The 25281-nt window shown below is 38.6% G+C and overlaps 4 protein-coding genes across 8 annotated transcripts in view; 3 read left to right on the plus strand and 1 right to left on the minus strand.

Annotated features, from left to right (window-relative positions):
- Positions 1-25281, plus strand: part of LOC126796238 (14-3-3 protein 7-like) — a 294280-nt gene that overhangs the window by 238356 nt on the left and 30643 nt on the right. The gene's annotated exons all lie outside the window — the stretch shown is intronic.
- On the plus strand, positions 2751-9279 carry LOC126796222 (probable pectin methyltransferase QUA2). The gene is made up of 10 exons (XM_050522986.1): positions 2751-2861; positions 2993-3225; positions 4044-4759; positions 4850-4982; positions 5209-5449; positions 6016-6241; positions 6408-6583; positions 6749-7052; positions 7938-8076; positions 8745-9279. The coding sequence occupies exons 3-10, from the start codon at positions 4062-4064 to the stop codon at positions 8904-8906; spliced, it is 2079 nt and encodes a 692-aa protein (XP_050378943.1). The 5' UTR covers positions 2751-2861; positions 2993-3225; positions 4044-4061; the 3' UTR covers positions 8907-9279.
- On the plus strand, positions 10831-13508 carry LOC126796226 (protein WHAT'S THIS FACTOR 1 homolog, chloroplastic). Of its 3 annotated transcripts, none has more exons than XM_050522992.1 (3): positions 10831-12223; positions 12850-13138; positions 13342-13508. In XM_050522992.1, exon 1 carries the CDS (start codon positions 10875-10877, stop codon positions 12108-12110), a length of 1236 nt encoding a protein of 411 aa, XP_050378949.1. In that variant the 5' UTR covers positions 10831-10874; the 3' UTR covers positions 12111-12223; positions 12850-13138; positions 13342-13508. The 3 variants fall into 3 exon arrangements, with proteins under 3 accessions (XP_050378949.1, XP_050378950.1, XP_050378948.1); XM_050522993.1 differs by having other exon boundaries at positions 12850-13084; XM_050522991.1 differs by having other exon boundaries at positions 12850-13508.
- LOC126796223 (uncharacterized) lies at positions 15603-19013 on the minus strand. Its single transcript, XM_050522987.1, has 5 exons — positions 18661-19013; positions 18087-18475; positions 16736-17990; positions 16499-16645; positions 15603-16401 (listed from the first exon to the last, which is right to left on the minus strand). The coding sequence occupies exons 2-5, from the start codon at positions 18138-18140 to the stop codon at positions 15842-15844; spliced, it is 2016 nt and encodes a 671-aa protein (XP_050378944.1). The 5' UTR covers positions 18141-18475; positions 18661-19013; the 3' UTR covers positions 15603-15841.

Below are 25281 nucleotides of genomic sequence, written 5' to 3' on the forward strand. Positions count from 1 at the left end.
TAAAAATAATACTAGGTCTACTTAGAAATTTACTTGGTATATTTAGAAGCACCCTAAAAAAAATTCGTGTCTTTATGTCTACTATATAAAGTCACATAAATACTACCAAAATGTGTTATGCCGATATTGTTCTTTGTAAGAAAAGACACTAAAAATAGTAACGACGAACAAATTTTTACATCTTTCTCCAATTGACAAATAACACGTGCGTGCATTGCACGGGTACGTGTCTACTCCATGTTGAACACACTATAAACTAGCAGCCGCCCAATGTCGACTTAATGTATCCATTTTTTCTAGCCTGTATTTAATTTTACCATTTACTCGTTTACCCATCGGTTTTCCCCCCATTCCGCGTGTTAAATCCACGCGCCCCCACCGCCACTCAGAAACAGACAATTCCCGCTCACACTTGTGACTCCAGGGAAAGCCATGATTCCCTGCAGACCCGGCACACATCTCCACCCGTCCTCCTCTTTCGCCGCGTCACCTCGCTCCCCCAGTCCCACCGACACAGCCAAAACGCGGCACACTGGGCCCCACCATACCCCAATCAAATCTCGTCATACCCTTCTTTTCTCTTTTCCCCCCTCCTAACTTGATCAGCTGCGGCGCGGTCCATGTCTATTCGCCACTAAAAGTCCGCCACGTTGATATCCAGCTCGGGAAAATGACTACTTTACCATGGATTCCCCTACGGAAGGGGAAAGGGGTTGCCTTTGAGCTGATTCTCCGAACACAACCTGGCATTACAATTTTCAATTTATTTTTTTTATTTTTCTGAATCTTATTTATTTTGCTAGATTTTTTAACACAGATATATTTACTGCTATGATTCTGCTGTCTCAGTTAGCTAAATCCATCTTTAAGAAGTCTCTGTCTCTTTGCTGTACACCTGAGGCCTGTCACTTTGAAATGATAACCATGCTCTAATTACATTTGAAAATCTGTCTTGGATTTCAACCCTGAAAACTATATACTAATACCAAGATTAATTCTTTGATTCTTTCTCAACATTCTTAATAAAAACCATGCATGTTATTTACAGACAATTAAAAAAAATTTATGCGTGTTGTGTTATAGATTTACAAGTCTCTTTATTATGAATCTGATATAATGTATATCGTTATGAATTAAACTAAATTATCTCATAATAGTTTTCTGATGTGATGTATTCTTAAAAGACAACCAATTTATACTTTACTATTTGTAAAAACAAATTGGACGGATGAAAACGTCTTACAAAACCGAATAACCATTTTGTATTGTATGAATGAAGAAAACATATAACCTTTCCCCCTGATGTCAAAGTCAATTGTGGTATAGGGAGATTCAAGCTATGTAATATTAAATGAGTGGAGCTAGTAAGAAACTAAGAAGCAATGCAAGTGCAGAGTTGGGCATACATTATAACATTGTTTTAGGGGTTATACAAAATGGAATAGAGAGCCAAATATCCGGCAAATTAGGGGCAAGTCAAAATTGTAGATCCATACAACATTGTTATAAAACAAGGTGTCACATGCCCCCCTCCAGAGATCTACCTTTGCAAATACAAATAAAATAGCACATAGTCAGCAAGTAAATTCCTCATGTACGAAGGAAAATTCCCAAGATTATGGAGTTTTATTCTTCAGAACATGGAGTGGGTATCTGTCCCAATATCCCATCGTTTTCGAAAGTAACAAGGAGTCATTTACATTGGTAAAATGGTATTCTTCACTTAAGAAAATGTATTTTGGTTTTTTTTGTTCGCTATTAATATTATCATATATTACTTTGAGCTACAAAGTATACATTTTTATTTTGTACAAGATTTCATAATGTTGGCGTTTTCTTTTATGTAGGGTAAATTTCGGTAAATTTCGCTACGTCAGGTCGAAATTTTTTGGCTGTAATTGACCGTTGAATCAATCATATTAGTTTTGAAGTTAGGAAAACAACTCCCACACTGATGGCCAGATAATGCAAAAATTATTTGCCGATAATCCACTTTAGTAATGAACTTGAACTTAGATTTAAGAAAGAAAAAAAAAGGAGGTGATGAATTTGAACTGGGTTTTTAGAGGCTAATTATTGCCGAAATTGAACTAAAAACCACCAATGCAGATTGGTGATGGGGACTAGTGTGGTGGTTGGTGTTTCAGTGAGAAAGTGACACCACTATGCTAATGTGTGATTATAATTTTGAGCTAACCATTTGGATAAATATTGATGTACAGCACCATGACTTGAAATCATATAAAATCAAAAAATTAGAGCATCAAATTGAAATCAGTTGATATACTATTATTGTATCTCAACATGTCCAATACGAAATTCTACGCACCTAAGACTAGGTAACACCTATTTTCCGATTATATAGACAATACAGTAGGAAGAAATGACCAAATTCTGTGATCTAGGATTCTAGATAGTAAAATGAAAACACTAAAAAACTAAAATAAAAGATAATATATTAAGCTTTCACCTTCAGTTTTCAAATGAGTAGCAACTTGTTGTTTGTACTTGATGCTTCTATATTGTTCATTAGTTTTCGAATTAGTTCTAGCCCAAAATAGATTCTCTACTAGGAAAGAAGAAAGTAAAACAAAACAAAACTCGTGACAATAAACGTTAAAGTAATTTAGAGTCAATATATTTTTTTTTTTACCAAAATGATGATTCTTCCAGTAAAAAGCCAGAAGACGAATACATGAGAGAGACCAATAGTCCAATACCAGTAAGCCTTCTCTTTCGTTGAAAGACCACCTCTTCCTTCTTCCTTCTTCCTTCTTCGTGGCTTTCTTCTCTCCCCTGCAAATTGTCTCTTAAAATAAGCGTGTTGGGGGGAATTACAGCAGCGGTGGCCTTTCTGCATGGTAAGACCTTGCGTGCTCATTAGTACAGTATAGTTGGAGCCTTGCATTTATTATATGCAAGAATTCATAAAAACTAGTATATTTATCCTCCCTCTCTCTCTCTCTCTCATGACATAGTATTCACTGTTCAGCTTTCACGAGCTCTGTCTGTCGTGATTGGATCGGTACAAAATCTCCCCTTCTCTCTCTTTCTCTCTCTCTGAGCATAGTTAGCAAAGTGGGGAGAGGAAGTGAGATGTAAGTAAGCCAAGACCGAACCCCAGTTCAAGGATTGATGATTCATTCATACAAGAGTTTCTAGTTTCTAGCTCTTCTCTTTTTGTGTCTTTGGAGTTGGGTTTCTGGTTTTCCCCCAATTAAAGAGGTACTGTTTTTTTCTTCAACTACTTCTGAGTTGGACTACATTTGGCTTTCATGTTGAGTGAGTTTTGATACTGTTTTGGAATTTTTGGGGTGGTTGTGGGTTTGATCTTAAATGGGTTTTGGTCATTTTCTTTATCTGGGTTTGTTTTGTGATTCTGTGTATAAATTTTTTGGTAAAGAAATGAGCTTGACTTTTTTTGGTAAGAGCTCATTTGGGAAACTCAGTGAAAGTGATCCAAATCTTTAGCTTTGTGGAAATGTAATCCTTTGCTATTCCCTTTAGTATTGTGTAAATCACTTTGTTCTGCTTTTTTGGTTTTCTGGGATTATTCTTTACAATTGATTCTGAGGAAAGTATAAACCTTTTATTTTTCATGGAGTTGAATCATAAATTGGGTCTCTTGGTGTTGGGTTAATGGATCTAGTAATGGAATTATGGTACTTTAGGGATAACATTCTGTTCTTTCCTTTATTGAAGCTTGTTGGGTGGAAACTTAATTCTGGATTTTGATGAAATTTCGAATCTTTATGTTTCAACTGTTTCAATGAAGTTCTGGAGAAATTAAAGAAAAACTTTTTTGGATGGAGACGTGGTCTGGGACTTATTGGTGCAATTTCTTGGGATTTTGAAGGGAAGTACTTATCTGGGGTTCTTTATATGCAAAGTCTTGTTAAAATACTTAGTTTTTTCTGGGATTTCTGTTTGTCATATTTTAGGTTGTTTCATCTTGTTCTTCTCTTGTTTGAGCTTTACTGGTTTTCTTTTAATTGTATATTCTCTTTCTCATATATAACAAATTCTTGTTGCTTGGTCATCAGTAATCTTGAAGTGGAAAAATGGCCAGGCCTTTGCATCGAGGGGCACGGATCTCGGGTGGGAGCAATGATTTTGATTCTCAAATGAAAGATAAAACAGATAAAGATGATTCGGATAAAAGAGCTTCGTATGATCATAACAATTTGGCATTTAAAATTCCGGTTGGACTACTTTTGGAGGAAATTTCTCCCTCAAAACAGGGAGTTAGTGAAAATGGCTTTGCATCAGAGCCCTTATTAGCTGTCACTCCTAGAAGTAGGCACAAGTTAGCTCTGCTGTTGTTGAAACTAAGTTTAGTATTGATTGTTATTTTTGCTCTTACTGGATCCTTTTGGTGGACAATCTCCATTTCCACCACTTCAAGAGGTCACATATACCATGGCTATCGACGACTCCAGCAACAACTTGTTTCTGACTTATGGCACATTGGTGAGCTTTCTCTTGGTTCTTCACGATTGAGAGATATAGATTTTTGTCCTCAGGATTTTGAAAATCATGTCCCCTGCTTTAATGTTTCGGAGAATCTTGCCTTGGGTTTGTCTGATGGCAATGAGTATGACCGGAACTGTGGGCAAGCAATGAGGCAAAATTGTTTAGTTCTACCACCTGTGAATTACAAGATTCCTCTAAGGTGGCCTACTGGTAAAGATGTCATCTGGTCTACAAATGTAAAATTAACAGCTCAGGAAGTACTTTCCTCCGGAAGCATGACAAAGAGGTAATCATGGATTTTTCTTCTTTTCCAATTGCGTTGTTTTGAACTGTCTTCATCTTTGCTTTAATTTCAATATTCATTGCGCTTTCATAGGATGATGATGTTGGAAGAGGAACAAATTTCATTCCGTTCAGCCTCGTTGATGTTTGATGGAGTTGAAGATTACTCGCATCAAATTGCAGAAATGATAGGGCTCAGAAATGAATCTAACTTCATCCAAGCTGGGGTAAGTGTATTCTAATTTTTGTTCACTTCTTGATCATTGACAGAAGATCTTGTATGCTTTTATTATATCCATGATAGAATACACGTGTTATCTTCGCTTTTAGATATAAGGGTGCACTATGTGTAGTTTGTATTTCTGTCCATGATAGCCTGGTATTCTTGTCACACTGAACTTAAATTCTTACTATGTCTGAATTTATGAATATAAATTTTACATCGATTCACAGGTGAGAACCATCTTGGATATAGGATGTGGCTATGGTAGTTTCGGAGCACATCTCTTTTCTAAACAGCTCCTAACTATGTGCATTGCAAACTATGAGCCTTCAGGAAGTCAAGTGCAGTTAACTCTTGAAAGGGGTCTCCCTGCTATGATTGGTTCTTTCACTTCAAAACAGTTACCATACCCATCTCTCTCTTTTGATATGTTGCATTGTGCAAGATGTGGCATTGATTGGGAGCAACGAGGTATTAGTCTGTATCTTTTCATTACAGAGTGCTACTTTGATAGGCCCTCTATATTTTCAGGTTTCTATATCTCCATGCTTAGTTGGTATATCCGTAAACTCAGTCATTTTAGGTGGGATACACTACTCAAATGTAGAATCAACACTAGAAATAATCCATAGCCGCAAGACATAAGCACTTTAAAATCAGCACAAGTAATGATCCATAGCCACAAAAACATAAGCACTTGCTTCTTTGTGTTGAAATACTATTCTGTTAGCATGTGTTGCAATTCACTAGGTCCCTCTTCAGTGGATAATATTTATACAACTTAATTAGTAATACTTTGTGGATAATTGGTTGGATTAGGTATTGACGTTGGACCGATGCGAACTATTTGTAAAACCACTATTGTAATAATAAACATTAAAAGAATTCTAATTTACATAAAAATGTTGTTGGGATGCACAACCTTCATTTGCACAGAATTTAGCATTTCTGGACTGTGTTTGAGCTCCTTTTGTGAATTTCTGGCTCTGGATGGCTATTAAACTTGGAATTCTGTGTGAAACTGTTAAATGTCACAGATGGGATTTTCTTGATTGAAGCTGATAGACTTTTGAAGCCTGGTGGATACTTTGTCTGGACATCACCTATTACCAATGCTCAGACATTTCTTCGCAATAAAGTGAATAAGAAAAGGTGGGATATAGTGCATGATTTTGCAGAAAATCTCTGCTGGGAAATGGTATCGCAGCAAGATGAAACAGTTGTATGGAAAAAGACAAGTAAAAAGAATTGTTACAGTTCACGGTAATGAAACCAACATTTATTGTTTCTATTTTTCTTTTCATTTCCTTTTTGTTTTATGTTGGTTCCAAGAGAGCCCAAGGGTGAAAAAAATCGCTATAGTTACATTGCATATGCAAATGAATAAATGTCGCAACTAATTTATAGTACAAACTGCTTGGTTCTTTAGGAAACCTGTTTCAGGGCCCCCTCTATGCAGTAAAGGCCATGATATTGAATCACCATATTACCGACCACTCCAAGCCTGCATTGGAGGAACACAGAACCGCCGATGGATTCCCATTGAACAAAGAGCAACATGGCCTTCTAGGGCTAACCTGAACAAGAGTGAACTTGCTATATATGGTAATCTCTATGTTCTTCATACAGCTTTTACAGTGTCAACTGTGAAAAGATAAAAGAACTTGATGAACTTGCTGATACAGCTTGGGCCTCGATCTGTGGTGCTTTGATCCTGTTCATTTTGGTTTTGGTCGTATTCTTAACGTTAGTGGTATAATGTTTGTTCAGGATTGCACCAAGAAGAACTTACTGAGGACGGTGAAACCTGGAAAATGGCAGTCCGTAATTATTGGTCTCTTCTATCACCATTAATATTCTCAGATCATCCAAAGAGGCCTGGTGATGAGGATCCTTCACCTCCATATAACATGCTTAGAAATGTACTAGACATGAATGCACGATTTGGTGGATTAAATTCTGCACTATTGGAAGCTGGAAAGTCTGTCTGGGTCATGAATGTTGTCCCAACAAACGGTCCCAATTATATACCCTTGATCCTGGACAGGGGCTTTGTTGGTGTTTTGCATGATTGGTATGCTACCTTTCTCTCAATCTGTTTCTTTTCGGCACATCGTCTTACAACTAGCATTTCTGCACCAGTGTCTTTTTTGACTGACTAAGAATCTAAAAATTACACCTCCCCAAGATTAATTTTTCAACTTTTAAGAGTTTACCGTGTTATAACCCGAGTTTTGTACCTCCTCCTGTGGCTTGATTATATTTTTTACAAGCCAGAAATTACGTATCTAGTTCTTTTTATTTGCGGGTTTTAGAGTGAAGTGGGCAGAGACTAATTGAATAACTACGGAGTCGTATGGATATATTGGATAGATCTTACAGGCAAATGGTAATAGACACCTAACTAGGTCTTATTCAGCAGATTGCTTGGTGTTCTCTAGCTTCAATGTTTGTCAGTTGGTATATCCTCAAGCTTGTCCTCTAAATGTTGGACTGACATAACAGTTCTAATGATTGGATTGTTCATGGGAGAATATCATACCTCACTTTATTGGTGGTTATCATCTAACTTTGAAGTTACAAAACTTATGCTAAAATATTAATTGGGTAGATCTTTCCCCTATAGGCTTAGCAGCTGATAGGGGAAAAGTCTGACAGCATCCAAAGTATTCTAAGCCCTTAATATCAATGTTAAATTATGTTACAATTATGTTAAAATATTCTTCGGATACTATCCGAGTTTTTGTTTCTGATATGATCATATTTATGAGTGTGAAGTTCTATACATTGAATTTTCTTTAGGTAGTTATTGGATTATTAAGTTGATAAACTCCAGATTATTTTTCTTTTATGCCTGGATTCAAATCACTGTCTCTTGTTTTGTAAATGCTTCATCTGCTATTTGTGTCTGTTATATGTAATAGTTTCTTGTATTGATGGAACGACTTTTAACTTTTAGGTGTGAGCCCTTTCCAACATATCCAAGAACCTACGATATGGTGCATGCACATGGACTTCTTTCTATTGAAACTGATCAACAACGCAGGTGTACCATTCTTGATTTATTCACTGAGATTGATCGATTGCTTCGTCCAGAGGTACGTTTAAATTGTTGTCTTCACATTTCATGTCTAATTTTTTTTTTGTACTGTCTATTCAAATTCAACTTGAAATGATTTTAAGGGGAACCAGAATTAATCTTACATGCAATAATTATGTTTGGATCTTCAAAACAAAAAATGCTTTGAGTTATTGATTGCAGAGTACAATAGTCTCCATATTAAAACATCATTAATTCACTTGCGGATCTTTTTAAAAAGATTCATCTGCTAATATCACATTTCATGTCTGCCTGAAGTACAATGCATTACTTAGTGTCTTTATTGCAAGTTGTTGCCAGGATCATGGGTTCTTTTGTACATTTGTGACAACTCTCCACTACTGCATGCTTACATATATACATAAACTTCATAACTTTTTCGGGTCTGGTGGTGCAAACAAATGGAGAGCTGTTAAATGAATTATAGGGATAATTATTATCTAGGGAGCAACTAACAGATGCTCTAACGTTTCATCATTGGTTGCGGTATTAAGTTTGCCTTGGTATCGGTTTGAATAGCTTGATTGTTCAGAACACACCCACACAAGATTTCAGGACTCTTCCTTTCGTGCCATTAAAACCTCACTGTTCTATTTTTGTGAAGCTTCTGTGCATGTTGCTTTTGGTTTGCTCCGATATGCTGCTGATGGACTGGTTGTTTGACAGGGTTGGGTGATCATCCATGACAAAGCTTCTCTCATTGAATCAGCAAGAGCTTTGACAACAGGGCTGAAGTGGGATGCACGTGTCGTAGACCTGGAAAGTAACAGTGATGAGAAACTACTGATATGCCAAAAGCCATTCTTTAAGAAACAAGCAATCCAATAGTGAGGAGTTTCCAAAGGAAGCCTGGGATGCTGGTATATCACTTCATTCATATTCATTTACTTATATTAATCAAATCATCATAAAGCTCCACCATTGAAGTGGGGGAATCAAAAGTTTTGGACAGAAGAAGAAACCAAAGAAACAGGCAAGAACGTCAGTATCCAGTTGGGTAAAATCAACACTACTCCTGTGGAGCCGTAAGGCTGTCATAGGTACATAGAGCATGTAATTATTATGGGATTGAGGTCCGGAGCAAGTGAGGGAAATGTAGGATTAGATTTAATCTTCCATGTAATTTCTCATTGTAACTATACAACCACATAATTAAGATTGGAAGATGATTACAGAATAAACAAGTGCAGTCAGTTTGCTACAGTCTATAAACATTATTGGGGGTGCATACATTTAAGTCGTGCAGCATAAAAAAGTGCTGATTATATTACATGCACAGATGCACTGTTGCATTCTTTTCAACTGTGAAGCTAGACATATGGATCGGTTCATCCTTGTAGATCTTTACAAGTGTATTTTAAGTCTCCATAGTCCCTACTCCCACTCTTTCAGAGTTGAAACTTGCAAGCTTCAAAGCTATCTTGTTGTCCCAGGTCGGAAGATGTGGCTAAAGATTTTAGTTTTCTTTGCAGGCATTATGTTTTTCCTTGCATGTCTTTCCTTCCTTTTTGGAAGGGGGCTTGATATGGCTGGTCATCCGATTCTTACAGTTACAGACTTACAGTTTAGCCTGATCTGGCTGTCAATCATTTTCCAAGCTCTCGTTCAATACTACAATTTTTTGTTGAGATATAAATCTCATATTGTGTGTTTATAAGGATTTGGGTTAGTCTATCTATTACTAATTAGTTTTGAATGAAAAAGTGAACTGAAGTTTATATTCAAAATTAATTAAATGGTTCGACTCAAATCCTTTTAAACCTATCACCAAAGCTCCATTTCCCTATGTGAGACTTATATCTTAACACATCCCGCGCACGTGTGATGAATTTCAAAACTATATAGGTAAACAACTATTTTGGGTGATGAGAGTGTGTGGCTCACGGGGAGAGATATGAGAGAAGAAAACATGAATGGGAAATCTGTTTTTATACCATGATAAAGTGATGTGCACCAAGGTTCAAAATGTGATGTGCACCGAGGTCCAAAATTAGTGGTAACTTTCTTGGAAATTCCGATAGTTGTTGTATACATGAACTTCACTTAGAATAAACACACGACATGAAAGCTCGTACTTGATTTGTACCATAAAACTTCGATATCCACTATGTATGAAGCCATGAGGTTGGGAAGAAGAGGCTCTAAAACCATTAAGGACAATTAGGCAACAATTCTCAACATATGGTTAGTTGCAAGCCTAGTAATGTGCATTTACAATATAATTTCCTAAGATCAAACTATTACTTATGCAATAGACTACATCATTTTTTTAAAAGTAAAAATTGATTTCATTAAGTCAACTGCCAACATAAATAAGAGTAACCAAGAAGCTTGCATAGAAACCACTGGCAATTGGTGTAGTGGAATCAGTGAGGCCCCTATCTCGGTTATCTTCTGGCCTGGCAAACAGGTCGGGAGTTCGAACGTTGGAGGGGAAACAATGATGCTACTATATCCGCGAAGGTGGTCAGGGCTGCGATGCTCTTTTAGCCAGACGGGGCCCCAGTAAAGGAGTAGTTCCATGGCTAAAGGCATGTAGGGCCTTTGTTGCCGATCCAAATGTGTCAAAAACTGACTTCGGAGGGTGTCAAAAAAAAAAACTGGCATAGAAGCAAATCAGTAAAACTTCATCTTCTAAGACTATTTTACATCCTCCATGTGACATATGGTCGTAAACACGCAATTGTGGCACAAGCCAAACATAAACTATATGCTACCGTTGGAACTTTTACCAGTGTAGCCGAGTTTAGAACCCCCCCACTTCCTCAGTGTAGCTGAATTTCCTAGTGTCGAAAAATGGCTCTGTGGCGCCTTCTTCTTCAGACTCTCAAAACCCCAACTCCATCCCCATCCAAAACCCTAAACCCTAATCACCACCACCCTCTCCTCTTCTTCTTCACCTCCCCATTCTCCACCTCCTTCCTCATCACCAAGACCCCCAAGAAACTCAAGAAGCGCCGCACCAACCAAAGCAGCCCGCGAACCACCCCGGTCCAGACCCAACCCAACCTCCTCCCCCACCTCGAGCGCATCGTCGCTCGCGACGCCCACTTCCGCTTCCTCACCAAAACCAAGTCCCACCTCTCCACCCAGCCCCACCGCGTCCTCCGCCTCGACGACGCCGGCAAGCTCCACCGCGAGCTCGGCTTCCCCCGCGGCCGCAAAGTCTCCAGGTCCCTCCAGCGCCACCCCTTGCTCTTCGAAACCTACCGCCACGACGACAACCGCCTCTGGATCGGGTTCACTGAACTCATGGAAAACCTGATGGAGGAGGAGAGGGCGGTGATGGAGACCATGGAGGCTTGCAGGGTCAATACTGTAAGGAAGCTGCTGATGATGTCGGCGAAGAAGCGGATTCCGCTGAGCAAGATTCATCATTGCCGGATGTTGTTCGGAATTTCGGAGAATTTCAGGGACCGGGTGGCAAATTATCCCGAGTATTTTCGGGTTGTGGTGGAAGAGGGCGGGAGGAGAGTGTTGGAATTGGTGAAATGGGACCCGTTGTTGGCGGTTAGTAGTTTGGAGAGGGAGTTTGTTGTGAATGAGGATAAGGTGAAGCGGGCGTTTAGGTTTCCTATGAAGCATGGGAAAGAGTTGGGTTTGGATGAGGAGGATTCGAGGAAGCTGAACATGTTGAATTCGCTTCCTTTGGTCTCGCCTTACTCGGATGGGTCCAGGTTGGACCTGTGGACATTGGAGGCAGAGAAGTATAGGGTGGGAGTGTTGCATGAGTTTCTGAGCTTGACATTGGAGAAGAGGGCTTCTATACACCACATTGTGGAGTTCAAGGAGGAGTTCAGTTTGACTAAGCATACTTACCAAATGCTGTTTAAGCAGCCGAGGACGTTTTATCTTGCCGGGACTGAGATGAACTGGGTTGTTTTCTTGAAGGATGCGTATGACGAGAATGGGGTTTTGATTGAAAAGGATCCCCAAGTGGTCTTCAATGAGAAGCTTTATAAGTATGCTGAAATGCAAGAAATGGAACCGGATCATGCTTCATCGCAGGATCTGATAAGAGCGAAGACATAGTACGAGTGATTGTATTGAATTTGAGGAACCTGGTTGGAGCTCTGACTTTTTAGTACTAAAGGAGTGCCACTCGGGAGTAACCTTGGAGCTTCAAGAAAATTGGTGGATCAGAGGTACATTGGTGACCCTTGAATCCTTGATGTGACCGTATCTTGATTCTGTGTTATATTGCAAGATCTTAGATCATAAGAAATGAGAAACATGTAGCATGCATACCTTGAAGACTTCTAGCTAATCTCTAGTTACCTTGTCATATTGATCATCATATATGCTATTTCCCAAGCATTCTAGCATATGGCAGCTTGCATTGGCAACTAGTAACTAATACTGATGCACTTAATGATATTGAGTATATTTTTAGTTTATACTTGCATTAGCCTTCTTCCTTCACATGTTGTTAGAGTATATTTTTAGTTTATGTCAAAATAATCACTTTAGCCTGAACACAGCAACACAGTTGATATGCAGGATTTCCCAACACAGTTGATATGCCAAAATAATCACTCTAGCTTGTTATGTTGTTATATCTTTGGTGGCTGTGAATACTGCTACATCATTGATCATTCTAGTAACTTTTGGTATTTCACTGATAAAAAGAAACATGTTAACATCTTTGTGTATTCAGGTGCAATATATGTAGATGGTATCTGCATATAGTGAATCATTCAGATCAGGTTGTCGACTTGTAGCATTGGACTAAACTTTTTGCTGTTTTAACAATTATACATGTATCAAGCAGGTGAGAAGCATATTGGAGAGAGGATGTATTGATGGCGTTTAGAGTATCTCTCATTTAACAAGCAGCTCCTAACTATGTGAATTGCAAACTATGAGGCCTTGGGAAGCCAAGCGAAGCTAAACTAAGAAGGGATCTTGCTGCAATCATCAGTTCTTTCACGTCAAAACAGTTTCCATATCTATGTCTCTTTTAATATGTTGCCATCTGCAAAATGTGGCCTTGATTGGGAAATGAGGTAACTCTTTCAATATGATAGTAGAAGATCCTATATTGACATGCAACAAGAAAAGTAAGTATTGGTCACGGTTTATGTACTTGAACTCGCTCTTTTGCCTTTTTTCTTGGTCAAAAATTGCATCTTTATTAGGTCCTATCTCAGTATAGGTTTTCATGTATTCATGCTTAGTTGTATATCCTCAAGGGGAGTCATTATTGCCGAAATACAATACTTCAAAGCCGAATACAAAGATTGATTTATTCTCATCTTTTCAGATGAGTTTGGCATCTGTCATCCCTCTTTGGGTTAGCCTATAAGTACTGTGACGAAGCGGCTGTTGCTCACCCGACACGATCGTACGAGGTCACAATTCACCCAACACGATCATCCGGGGTGAACAAGAATTGTAAACCGGATGCGGCCGTCCTTTTTATTCTTGTATTTTTATCCGGGGTGAACAAATAATCATGCATATAATTCTCCATAAGTATTTATGTAAGTAAGAAGTATATAATTTGTGGTCAAATTTCCATATTTACTTTTAGTCAAAAATGTCAATATACACTCCAAACTTGGTCATAATTGTCAGTTTACATTCCGAACTTGCATCGGAGTCAATTTACTTCCTAAATTTGGTAAAAATTGCTGATTTGCACCCAGTCCGTTAAATTTAATGTTTTCCATCTAATTTTAAGTCACATGTCATGCATTTGAAAGACAGTATTGTCATTATATGTTTATTTATATTTAATAATGAAATAAATTAATAAACTTACTTAAGAGGAACACTTGTTATTATATCTTTTCATTTTTTTTGAAACATGTTATTAATTTATATATTTATTATTTTACGTGATATGGTAAGTTAAAAAAATATTAGAAAAATATAAATAAATACATAGAAAATTAAAAATAAATGTGTACATATAAAATATATATATACACAACACACTATATTTGAATGCGTTGGTAGGTTAAATATATAATTCAAAATATGGTTAAGTATATGGAAAAAATATGTAAATAAAAAATTTTAAAAAAAAATAATCATCATTTAAAAAAATATTTTTATTTATTTTTAAGAAAAATATAAATAAAAATGACAATATTACCCCTCATTTGCATGACATGTGACGCAAAATTGGATAAAAACAGTTAAATTCAATGGATGTGGTGCAAATCGGTAATTTTTACTAAGTTTAGGAGGTAAATTGATTCAAATGCAAATTTGTTGTGTAAATTGACAATTTCAGCCAAATTTATGGTGTATTTTGACAATTTTACGTTAATTTTATTAACATCAAAATTCATGGTAGGTGATTGCGTTTGTATGGGACACAACATGAAACCCAAAGACTCCTTATACCAAAATCAAAGCACGTGCACCCATTATAATCATCAACACTCCCCCAAAACCCTGCAGCCCCTTTTCAGCCGCATGATACAGATCTCATATCATTTCAAAAAAAAAAAAATACAAATCTCAGATGTGAGACCTCATCGCTCTCCCTTCTTCAATCCTCAACACCAAATCAACCCCAAATCTAGAAATCGGCATCTGATTCAAGCATGGTAGAAAGAGGAAGAGAAGAGAAATAAGAGAGACTTCATCTTGATTCAAGCATTGACGATAGGAGGCAGAGGTCAGAGGTCGAACTTCTGGGGTTAATGGCTGCATCGCGATTATGACAGGGAAGATGCAAGGATACCCCCCATTGTTTTCTCTTTGAGTTTGCGTCCTATGCGTATCCGAGTTTGAAAATCGATTCGGGTGTCCGAGGCGTGTCATCGATTCGCGTATCCGACCGTATTCTAGTGTGTCCGTGTCGGACACGCGATACGCAACCAAAGCGGCGTGTCCGTGCAACATAGTTTGTCATTGATTATTCAATTTACTTGGAACTTCTGTAGATGAGGGAATGTAAAGACGGCACAAGTTGCAAGCAGGAGTTTTCATGTCTTTTGTTATGTGATGCCAGATTGAATGAAGATGAGACGATCATATATGAAAGGATCAACTCGGAAGCATGTTTACCAGGGGTTACTGATACTACTGTACTAAAGAACACATATTTACTAAAACAGAGCTTTCTGATCTCAAGTAAAGCCATTTTCCTTTTTTGTAAAATTCATATACTTTCTTGATAATACAGTGAAATTTAGCTATATCAGTGATCTTTTAAGCTTGGTGCTTGTAGAGAATCTTAAAGAACATAGTGACTTTGCATGACCCGGTGAGGCTTAAGTTTTGGTAAATATATTCATGGTCAATGTTCCTAAAGGTCGAAAGTTAAAAGCTATAAAAACTATCTTGTTGTCCCAGGCCAGGCTTCACCTAAAGCCAGCTGGTGCGTTTGACGCACGGCAGAATTTCTCCCTAAAGATGATATCATATATTGGAAGATATGGCCACAGATTTTGCTTTTGTTTGGAAGCACTGGGTTGTTTCTTGGATGCCTTTCCACGTCAAATTTGCGTTAAGAAACATAATTGATGATATGGCTGGTCATCTGCTTCTTACAGTTTATTAAGATCTGATTCTAATATCATTTGTCAAGCTCCTGTTCTATTTACTAGGACACAGTAGACTTTTACAAAATCTTTATATACTTGAGGGCAACTACAGTTGTGCACATGATATTCGGAAAACTACATTTGCACCATATATTCGTAAACTGATGGGGAAATACTGAGTACATGAAACCAATAGGATCTTGTATAGCTCTACAGACTGCACGTGCCACTCAACACATAAATCGTGCAACGAGAAAGCCTTTAATGGGATGAAGAAGGAAAAACAGCTGTTGAGACTATGGCTATGCTCTTGGATTTGTGAATTCTCTTGTGTCCAACATTTGCAATGCCAGTGCTCTTGTGGCCGCGGTTTGAAAATGATCGAGATTTCTTTGGTGATATGGAATCAGACCTTTTTTTGGGAAATGACAAACTTTGGGTAAGCTTCTTGCCTGCTTTTCGGCGAGGGTTCCATCCAGATTTTCCTAATGCAGCTTTGGCCACACTATCTGCGACTGCCTCCCTTGATCTTGGTGGTTTGATGGATTGCTTGTTCAGGAAGACTAGCTTTGGAAGCAGACTTACAATAGTTTTGCGCAGCTGCTCATCTCCAATGTTGTTCTGAATCGGATTGCCTAATAGATTCAGACCCTGTAGCGAGTTGTAGTTAGCAACAAGCTGGCCGAGTGCCTTTGTTGTTGTTATCTTGTTGAAGCTCAGGTCCAGAACTGTTAGCTTCAATAGCCTGTGTAGACCTTCGACATCACTGATCTTGTTCCCGACAAGATAGAGCTCCTTGAGTATGCTACAGCTGGATAACCCTGGCGTCATTGAATACACATTGAGTCATTGATTAGTTGCAAAAAATTCAAAGATTATAGAGGGTGATTGTAAAGCTGGTCTGGTTTGGTTTATTACCGCGTCCGATTCTAGAAATCCGATTGTAACTGAGGTTTAGTACTCGCAATCGAGTTAACTCTCTCAAACCTTCAACGGAGCTGATCTTGTTTTTGGACAAGTCAAGTGTGTGAAGGCCATTTGGCAGTGACCCTGGACTGATGTGAGCTGCAAATTCGGAAGAACAGTACAAAGCTCTATTACTCAGCTCAAAACATATATCTTATTGTTTTAACTTTGATTTCTGGTGTGGCATACCTATGAAGTTGTTTGACAAGTTGACGGATCGAAGGCTGCAGAAGCATGAAATGTTGGGGATGGCTTTTAAGCTCATACCAGAGATGTGAGCCACTGTTGATGAAGAGTTTAAAGTCTGGATTACGGCATTAGCATGCAATGCATCCTCTGAAAGGTTGGCATCATGACCTCGAGTGAAGTTAGTTGGACTTCTTGATCCAGGAGTTTGAGGAGAGGGTGGAGTGACGACTCCCTCATTTTCATCTTCAGGAGTTCGAGGAGAGGGTGTCGTATCGAGATCTCTCATCCAGTCTAACACTCTTGAAGATGACGGTGTTTCTGTCGAGAAAGCAACCCACTGGTTCTGAGGCCACATGGATGAGGATCCAATTTGAAAACCACTCCAGTTCTCATCATCATTCATGATGTTCTTCCCTTTGTCTAGAGTATTAATAGATAGAGGTGATTCCATCTTTTCGAATCGCATAGCCCTGGTTGGTTCAAGCGTATCTGAAGAGTACCCGCCTTGCTTACTCAACTTTGTTTTGATGGAAAGTTTCTTTGGTGTTTCACTGGATGATGATTTGTGCATGTTCCTATGGCTCCAAAGGAACAACTTCCACCACAGTTTTCTGCTTCTAGAAGGCAAAACTTGGCTTGAAGAATGCTTCTTTAGCATAACCTTATCAGCACTGAAATGACTTCCAACGGAAGCAGGGCTTCCAGGAGTTGCATCATCCTTTACACATTCCTGTAATTCTTCAAATGATCGAGTCAGAACTCGCAACTTAGATTGCATCTTTCCATCCACCTTATGAGTCTCCAAATTCGAGCAAGAACGAGTAAGATTTGGTGAATTCCAGAACTCTGCTTTCCCAACCCCGGGATCACTAAGATGCCCACTTTCTACTCTATGAACACGCATCTCAAAGTCCTTATTAGATTCACAGCAACCCATCTTCCTTAATGAGACCTCTTTCCCCACACTGCCTTCACTGGTCTGATGATCAAAGCCATTGAAGTTGATGGGGCTCTCTTCATGCTCATCTTCAGATTCAAATCCTGCTCCAGATAACCCAAGAACGCTATCAGGGCTCTTCTCCTTATCACTCTTGATAGGTTTCTTGTCAACGCCATAAGGGATAAGAGCTCCAAAAGTTTTCAGAGGATTCAACCCATTAACCTCCCCAGTTTTCACAGGCTGCTGTTGAAGCCTGAGTTGCAGGGTCCTAATTGCCTTGTCCACTTCCCCTGCTTTTGCAGATTCATCATCTCCCTAGACAACATTACACAGGCAAATTGAGCAAATCACAGAGTTCCAGAAAGAAAACATTGCAAAAAAAAAGAACCAACTAGAATTTAAATTTCTCACCTTCACTTTCTTCTTCTTCCTAAGAATCAGAGAGAAGCAACTCATTTTTGCCATTCTGAAAAAGATACACCTCCTGAATGCTCAAGATCAAACAAAGCTTGGGTATTCTATTTAGTCTTTGATTTGTTGATGATGTTGTCTTCCAAACTAAAGCTCTGATTGCTTTTCAAGGCTACACCACTTAGAAACTCAATCACATTGGATCAAAAGGTTGTTAACCATTATCAACGGGGTGGCACCAAGCGATTAACAGAGGCCAAACGAAACCGGAAAACCAAGGTCGATCAAGGCCAGCTCTTCCGGCTCCTGACAATATGTGATCGTCGGCCAGAGTTGTATCTACTGCAGCTTCTCTCCGGAAGCTCTGAGATAATGTGTTTGTCCAAACCCTTCAAAAACCCAACGAAATATAAAAAGGTGTCAGAAATCCAAACCCCGCCATCAGAACACCAAGAAAAATCAGGGCAAGACATCAAACTTTTGTACAGAAAAAAACAAACCCATCTCATCTTGCATCCAAAAACCTAAGCATACAACATGTGAGGATCAGTTATGTTTTACAGGTTGTGATTACCTGCCAGGTTGCCAAATTAACAGCTATACTGTAACTGTAATGGCTTCCAATGCTATCGCATAGAACAATACTTCACAACGTGAAGGAGAGAGATAGAGGTGTTAATGGTGATGTAGGGCAATGAACAATTACTCTCCACACCCTAACACGACGGCTAAAAAAATTAAGACTTCTGACTCCGGTCTTCCTCCTCCTCTCTAGTTCTATGCCCTCTGAGGAACGTTTTCTTTAGAATGCAAAGAGGGGCAGAGAGAGAGGGAGAGAGGGAGAGAGGCCTCTGGTCTCTACTTGAACCAGAGAAGATTTTTGCCAGAAAGAATGTGTATTAGAAGCGAAGAATGAGAGGTGGGTTTGGTTAATGATTTGAGGTGAAGATGGAAGAGACTAGAAATAGGAAAGGACTCGATTTTATAAGAGGCAAAGAAAGAAAAGGACAGAGAACGCGCCTGTTACACGGAATTACATGGTTACAATTCATGCAATCAATCTGATATAGAATAAGGGGAATACCAACAATTATTAAAGACCCATATATTTTAGTATGAATAATTAAACCTTAACCATATCTTTTGATTAGATTCTATAAGCCTTCTTTGACAGATCACAGACCTTACCATCATGTTGAAGTGATTATACTTTTAATATGAGGTTGGTATGATATGATGCCTGCAGATGTTGATATTTTACTTTTAACATGAGTTGTTAGGTGTATCAAAATTCAGATTTGGGATCCATCAATACATTGAAACTTATTCAATACACAAGCCGTGTATCTACATGGGTTATCTCAACCGTTGAATTCAACACGTGGAGTGAATTTTTCATTGTTTGAGATCAGACATGCTATAAGGGAAAGGGTGGCGAGTGAGGTTGAATCCGTTTGACAGAATACAAATTTCAATCTCTGGGCAAACACTTAATCAAATCTTCAAACTAAGATCGATATTTTCTTCAAAAAGAGATAGATCAATATATATACAATAATACGGGTGGTGGCGGGACAGAACCAAGGTCGTGGTCGTGCACTCGTGCTCCATGTTGACAGAATCGGTGGAGAAGGCGCAACCGCCCAGGAGTAGGATACAGTGGTGTTGGCAGTGGCGGCGTGGAGGCAGCATAGAATTTTAAAATTTGTGCTCCCTGTCGACGAATTTGTAGTCAGAAAAGATGGGCCTCTCGACGAGGGTGAGGAAGAAGTTGAGGTAGAGATCGGCGGAGGGGAATCTAAATGAGCTTGCAATCAAGGGCGCCAAATGATTGCATCTGGGTTCATACTTCATACTGGGAGCTAGAGAAGAGGAGATAATAACAGAGGTGATCAAAACAACAGCCAGTCTCATTCTTAGCGCGTGAGTGTGCAATCGACCCGTGTGTAAACACGAGCTGTGTATGGAATAAGCTCTCTCAATACATACTTACATAGGAGCTACTCAAAGACCAAAGACCATAGGGTGCTATGTCGCCTCTAAGACCCCGTTTGGTTAACAAGAAATCATATTATGGAAAAAGAATTAATTTCAGTTTCCATCTTTTATGTGTTGTTTGATTGTCATTTGATATTGGAATGGAAATAAAAAAAATGATTTGACTAGAAATTGACTCGCTCTTAAAGCCTGAAATAAATTCTATACCTAGGGGTGACATTCTATTTCAATTCAAATCGATAAAGACTAATTTTATTTTAAATTATATTTTATTTCCTAATAAATGAGTTTTAATAAAAATTTTGATTAAATATTCCATTCTAATGTCTTACCAAAATAATTTTAAATTTTATATTCCATATCTACCAAACATTTATATGGAATTAACAAAATTCTTTCTATTTACATATGAGTCCAAAAAGGAAATCAAATCTTTTTCCTTTTCTAAACAAACCGGACCTAAAAGTTACATATATATAGTTAACTCAACTCAAACGTCAGTTATATATCGGCACCTCTTGTATGTTTCAACTGCATATTAACCCCTTTTATTTGTAACCTCTGACTCCGCCTTGCTTGTCACAATGGTGAAAAAATAGAATTTATTAATATTCGTCTTTGTTCAACGGAATAGAGCACAACACACGACTACCTACTACCACAAGTCGTCGCCTTTATACTGCTAACTTCGACGTCTTACCTCTATACGCATGTTTATGATGTCGCAATTCTTTGGTCCAAGCCGATCAAAATTCGACTATATATCATCCTCAAGGTGTATTGTATATGCACGCCTCAACAAAATGTGAGGTCCTAGAATTGGTCATAGTAGGTTTTGTAAATCGATTTGGACAGCTTTAGCTAGTGGTTGTTGTTCGTTGTGGTTTTATGTAGTAATGGGGCCAAGGAAAACTCTCCATCAACTGCTTTTTAACATCTGTATCAAAAAAAAAAAACTGCTTTAACATTTGCAGAAATATGGATGGATATGTGTCCATCAACACCAGCAATAACAGTCCGATACGTTTCGTATTTACCACCGTACCGCATGCACGTTTGGCCAAATTTGTCTGTCTTCTTCGATCTTTCATTCGGTTACCAGATTTAGCACCTGTCCAACAGTATAGTGCATGTAGTTAGAGCAAGCTATCTTCGTTTCTAGAAGCATATGTAAGGATCACATTGGTAAAGTAATTTTATCATGCCAATAGCTCATTAGAGAATTATTGATTCTTTCTCTATCACAACTCACAAATATGATTTTGAATTTTGATTTTGAGTACATTATTTAGTGGTATATGAACTGGCACAATAATACGTATAATCCATTTTAATTTGAAACAAATTCTGCATTAGGTCCTAAATTATGGTGACAATATCAATGTAATACCAAGATTCGAAAAATTATCAATGTAGTACCTAAATTTAAATTTCACAATCAATGTGACGCCTGAGACTAATTTCCGTCACGGCGCCTTCATATTGGCCATGTGTCGCCTACGTGCCTTAAAAAATGAAATTACTGAAATTACTTTAACAAAAAGTTTTAACATCAGTCCCTAAACTCTTGTGGCACGATTAAAGTAGTACCTTGGAAAATTACCAATGTAGTACCTAAACTCAGAAGATTTATCAGCGTGTCATCTGAGATAATTTTCATCAAGGTGTTGTCTTATCCTCAAATCTTTCATTTCAATCAAGACTAGTCTACATCAATCTTAAGTTTGAGCTTTTCTAGAGGAAACGATATGGCGCCAACCTCTCTTACTATTCAAGTAGTATGTGATCATCACCAACGATAAGGTCGAACAACAACAGAGGTTGGTGGCGAAGGCAATGAAACACCCCAACCCAAAAATAACATATTTACGCGTTAAAATCCGTTTTATCTCAAAAGAACCAATATCTAATCTAAAATAATTGTGGTTGCACCCAAACTTTAATTAGGCTGCCTATTGTCACGGACCTAGTCATTTGGCTGCCACACTTGGTCCATGCGGCGCTCCATCCTCACGGAGCCAACCTTATCTAATGGGGCAATACACTGGTTTCACCCTGCCTTGGGCTCATCAGGGGATCGGCTCCAGACCCCGACCAGTGTGTAGGGCGGGCAACTCCCTTCTTCGACATTAAGTCCCCGACTAGCGACAAGCTCCTCAAACTTAACCGAGTCGGCCTGCCTGAACCCTCGGAATGAGCAGCCATATATCTCCCACACCTTCTGGCCTTAGAGCAATCCCACGTATACATGAAGCACATTTAACCAGCGATGCCCACAGTAGACACTCCCGAAAATGGGACGTGACACTATGTACTTTTTCAAAAAAGGATCAAGTCATTTGTAGTTCAACTAAGTAGGTATAACACAAAAATGATCAAAGAAATAAGTCAAGAATCTCATTCTCAAGTAATTAAATAGCCAACTCAGCGGGTAAATATGATTAATTAATCCTTGCTCTCTAGGACGAAAATAGAAACAATCCAACGGGTGGATTTTCACGATTTACAATCTGAAAATCCTAATGATTTGTAATTTCAACGATTCAATCTCACAATCTATTCATGAATTCCCTACACCAAGAGGGTTATTTTGAACCCCAAAACTCAGCCGGATTCCCTACCTCCGATCGTCACCAAAATTCACCAACACAATCTACTCGGCATTTCTAACAACTTTCTATTTTACAACAAATTCTAAATCCAAGCCTAAATAGTCCAATTTATGACGAACACAAACTCGATACTATTCACAAACACTGGAATTTCAAATAATCGATTCTCTTACCTTACCGCGAATTGGTTCCATTCATTTAGAGGGTTTGTTGCTCGAGATGAGACCTTCAAAACCCTCAAGAAACTAGAGCTATGGTGGCCGGAGGGGTGAGTCCCGACGAAGGAAGGTGCGGCGGCAATAGAAGCTTCCCGGCATCGATTCTCTCGAACAACGAAGCTAGAGGCTGCGACACCTACCCCAAATGAAAGGTGACCCTCCATGCTTTAAGATGCGACCGGTGGCGGCCGGAGTGGTGGCCTAAGGAGTGAGAACTGGCGGGGGGTGGGAGGGGCGAATTCGGGGTTCACCTCCAGTGAACAGTACCCAGAGTTTCTATTTTTCCTCCTCCCCTTTTTCTGATTTTTACCCATATTTATATTATTTTAAAAAAATTCCCAAATACATTTTTTGATTCATAACTTTTCCATACGAACTCCTATTTAGGCATACCACGTGTCTACCAATTTGTATCGACGAGCCTTATAATTTTCGTGAAAGAAGTTTCTCGAAACACTTACGCATTGAAAAGTCAACTTTTATAGTATTTACACTTAACGACGCTATACGAAAAAAAAAGGTTCGTGGTGTGACAATTCTCCCCTCCTTATAAAAATTTCGCCCTCGAAATTTACGTACTCGACAACCGAGGTTAGGGTACAACTGCTTCAACAAATACTTTGGCTCCCAAGTAGTCTCTCATTTAGTTGTGGCTCACTAACAACACATAAATGATGGTAACTAAATAGAGTTATTATATGGTCGTCATTTAGAGAGTAGATCTTTTAAACCCAACCAATAATGACATCCCTAATAACTTGTCTAAAAATTGAGAAAGCTCACCTTGTAAGTACCAAGAAATTAATTCAGATAAGTTAAGGCTCGTCGGAAATATCACATTCAATCATGAGCTTTTCTAAAATGGAAAAATATCAAGGAAGTTACCCTTAACATCTCTTCCCACGAGGACTCACAAAAAATATAACTTAACCCAATAATCTAATTCTCAAGATCCTTTAGCCCCCAACGAAAAGGACACATGTCTATAACAATCATGACCTCCTAGGTGAAAACTGAATCAGTAAGCGCTCCCACCACACTACGATCCAATAATAAAAATGTGTCATGTCAATCCGTTACTGTGAAACATAACATTCAACCAGCAGGACTACTATCAGAAGGAGATTACCAAATAGCCTAACATCTAGGGCGAGTCATGCGGGGGATTACCATCAAAGGAGGCATACCAAAATTTCAGCATAGTTTCCACTGAAAATAGCCAACCTTACCTGCACAAACACGACACTTTTAATAATAACAAAAAATCACAACCTATAAAATTCATAAAGACGTCCATCACGCTATGAGGCGTTAGGACACAAAACATCGATCGATCCCTGGAGCTTTCAGCTCATCTTAAACCACAACCGCCCAACCCACTTTAAGACAACAAGGGTCACTAATTAACGTAAAATATAATTTCTGAAGAAATTACTAACATGCTGAAACTATCTTATCAATTTCAAAGATTTCCAATCTCGGATAAATATTCGATAACTAATAGAAAAAATAAACTAGCCCGCTAGTCTCCGTAAAGTAATAATCATAATACATAAATAGACTAGCCCCGCTAGTCAAAATAATACTATTAGATAATTAAGAATCATTATCAAAAATCGACTAGCCCCGTTAGTCAAAACAAATATAACAAATAATAGAAATTGACTTGCCCCGCTAGTCAAACAATATAAGAAATGCCATCAATATGCCCCCTCCCGAGCAACTCAGAAATATTCTCATATTCCTATTACTGGGCTTTTGTGATATTCTTGGATATCACATCGCCCCCAGGCGGAAAGGAATATCATGTAACATCGACTCCCAGGTGGCATCGCCTCCCAAGCGGAAAAGTGATATTATAACACTGAGTTCACATACTCCTATTAATCGGCTTTCGTGATATACATGGATATCACATCGCTCCCAGGCAGAAAGGGATTTCATAACAATCTGTTATCTGTCACCCACGTGCCCCTCCCAGGAAAAATATATATGTACTCTCATACTCCCGAAAATTGTCATGTTGCGCTAACGGAGAGGGTAACGGGATTTCGTGGCATTGTCGGCATACCACATCGCCTCACAGGCAGAAGGGGCTTGTGTGCACTACTTAAGGTAGTCATCGATACCATAAGGTGGAATATACATATATCAACATCATCATCCTCCTCTTCCCCATCATCATTATAACCATCATCATCATCCTAATCATACTCATCATCCTCATCCTCATCATCATCATCATCATAACCTGGAAGTCCCATATCTAAGAATATACCTCGCCTATACCTCGTTAGTTCCAATGGAATAACCGAGTTGATAAGTTTCTTACCTATGCCTCGTTGATTCCAATAGAATAACTGAGTT

This window comes from Argentina anserina, chromosome 5, assembly GCF_933775445.1.
Source record: "Argentina anserina chromosome 5, drPotAnse1.1, whole genome shotgun sequence".
In the NCBI taxonomy this organism is placed as follows: Eukaryota; Viridiplantae; Streptophyta; class Magnoliopsida; order Rosales; family Rosaceae; genus Argentina; species Argentina anserina.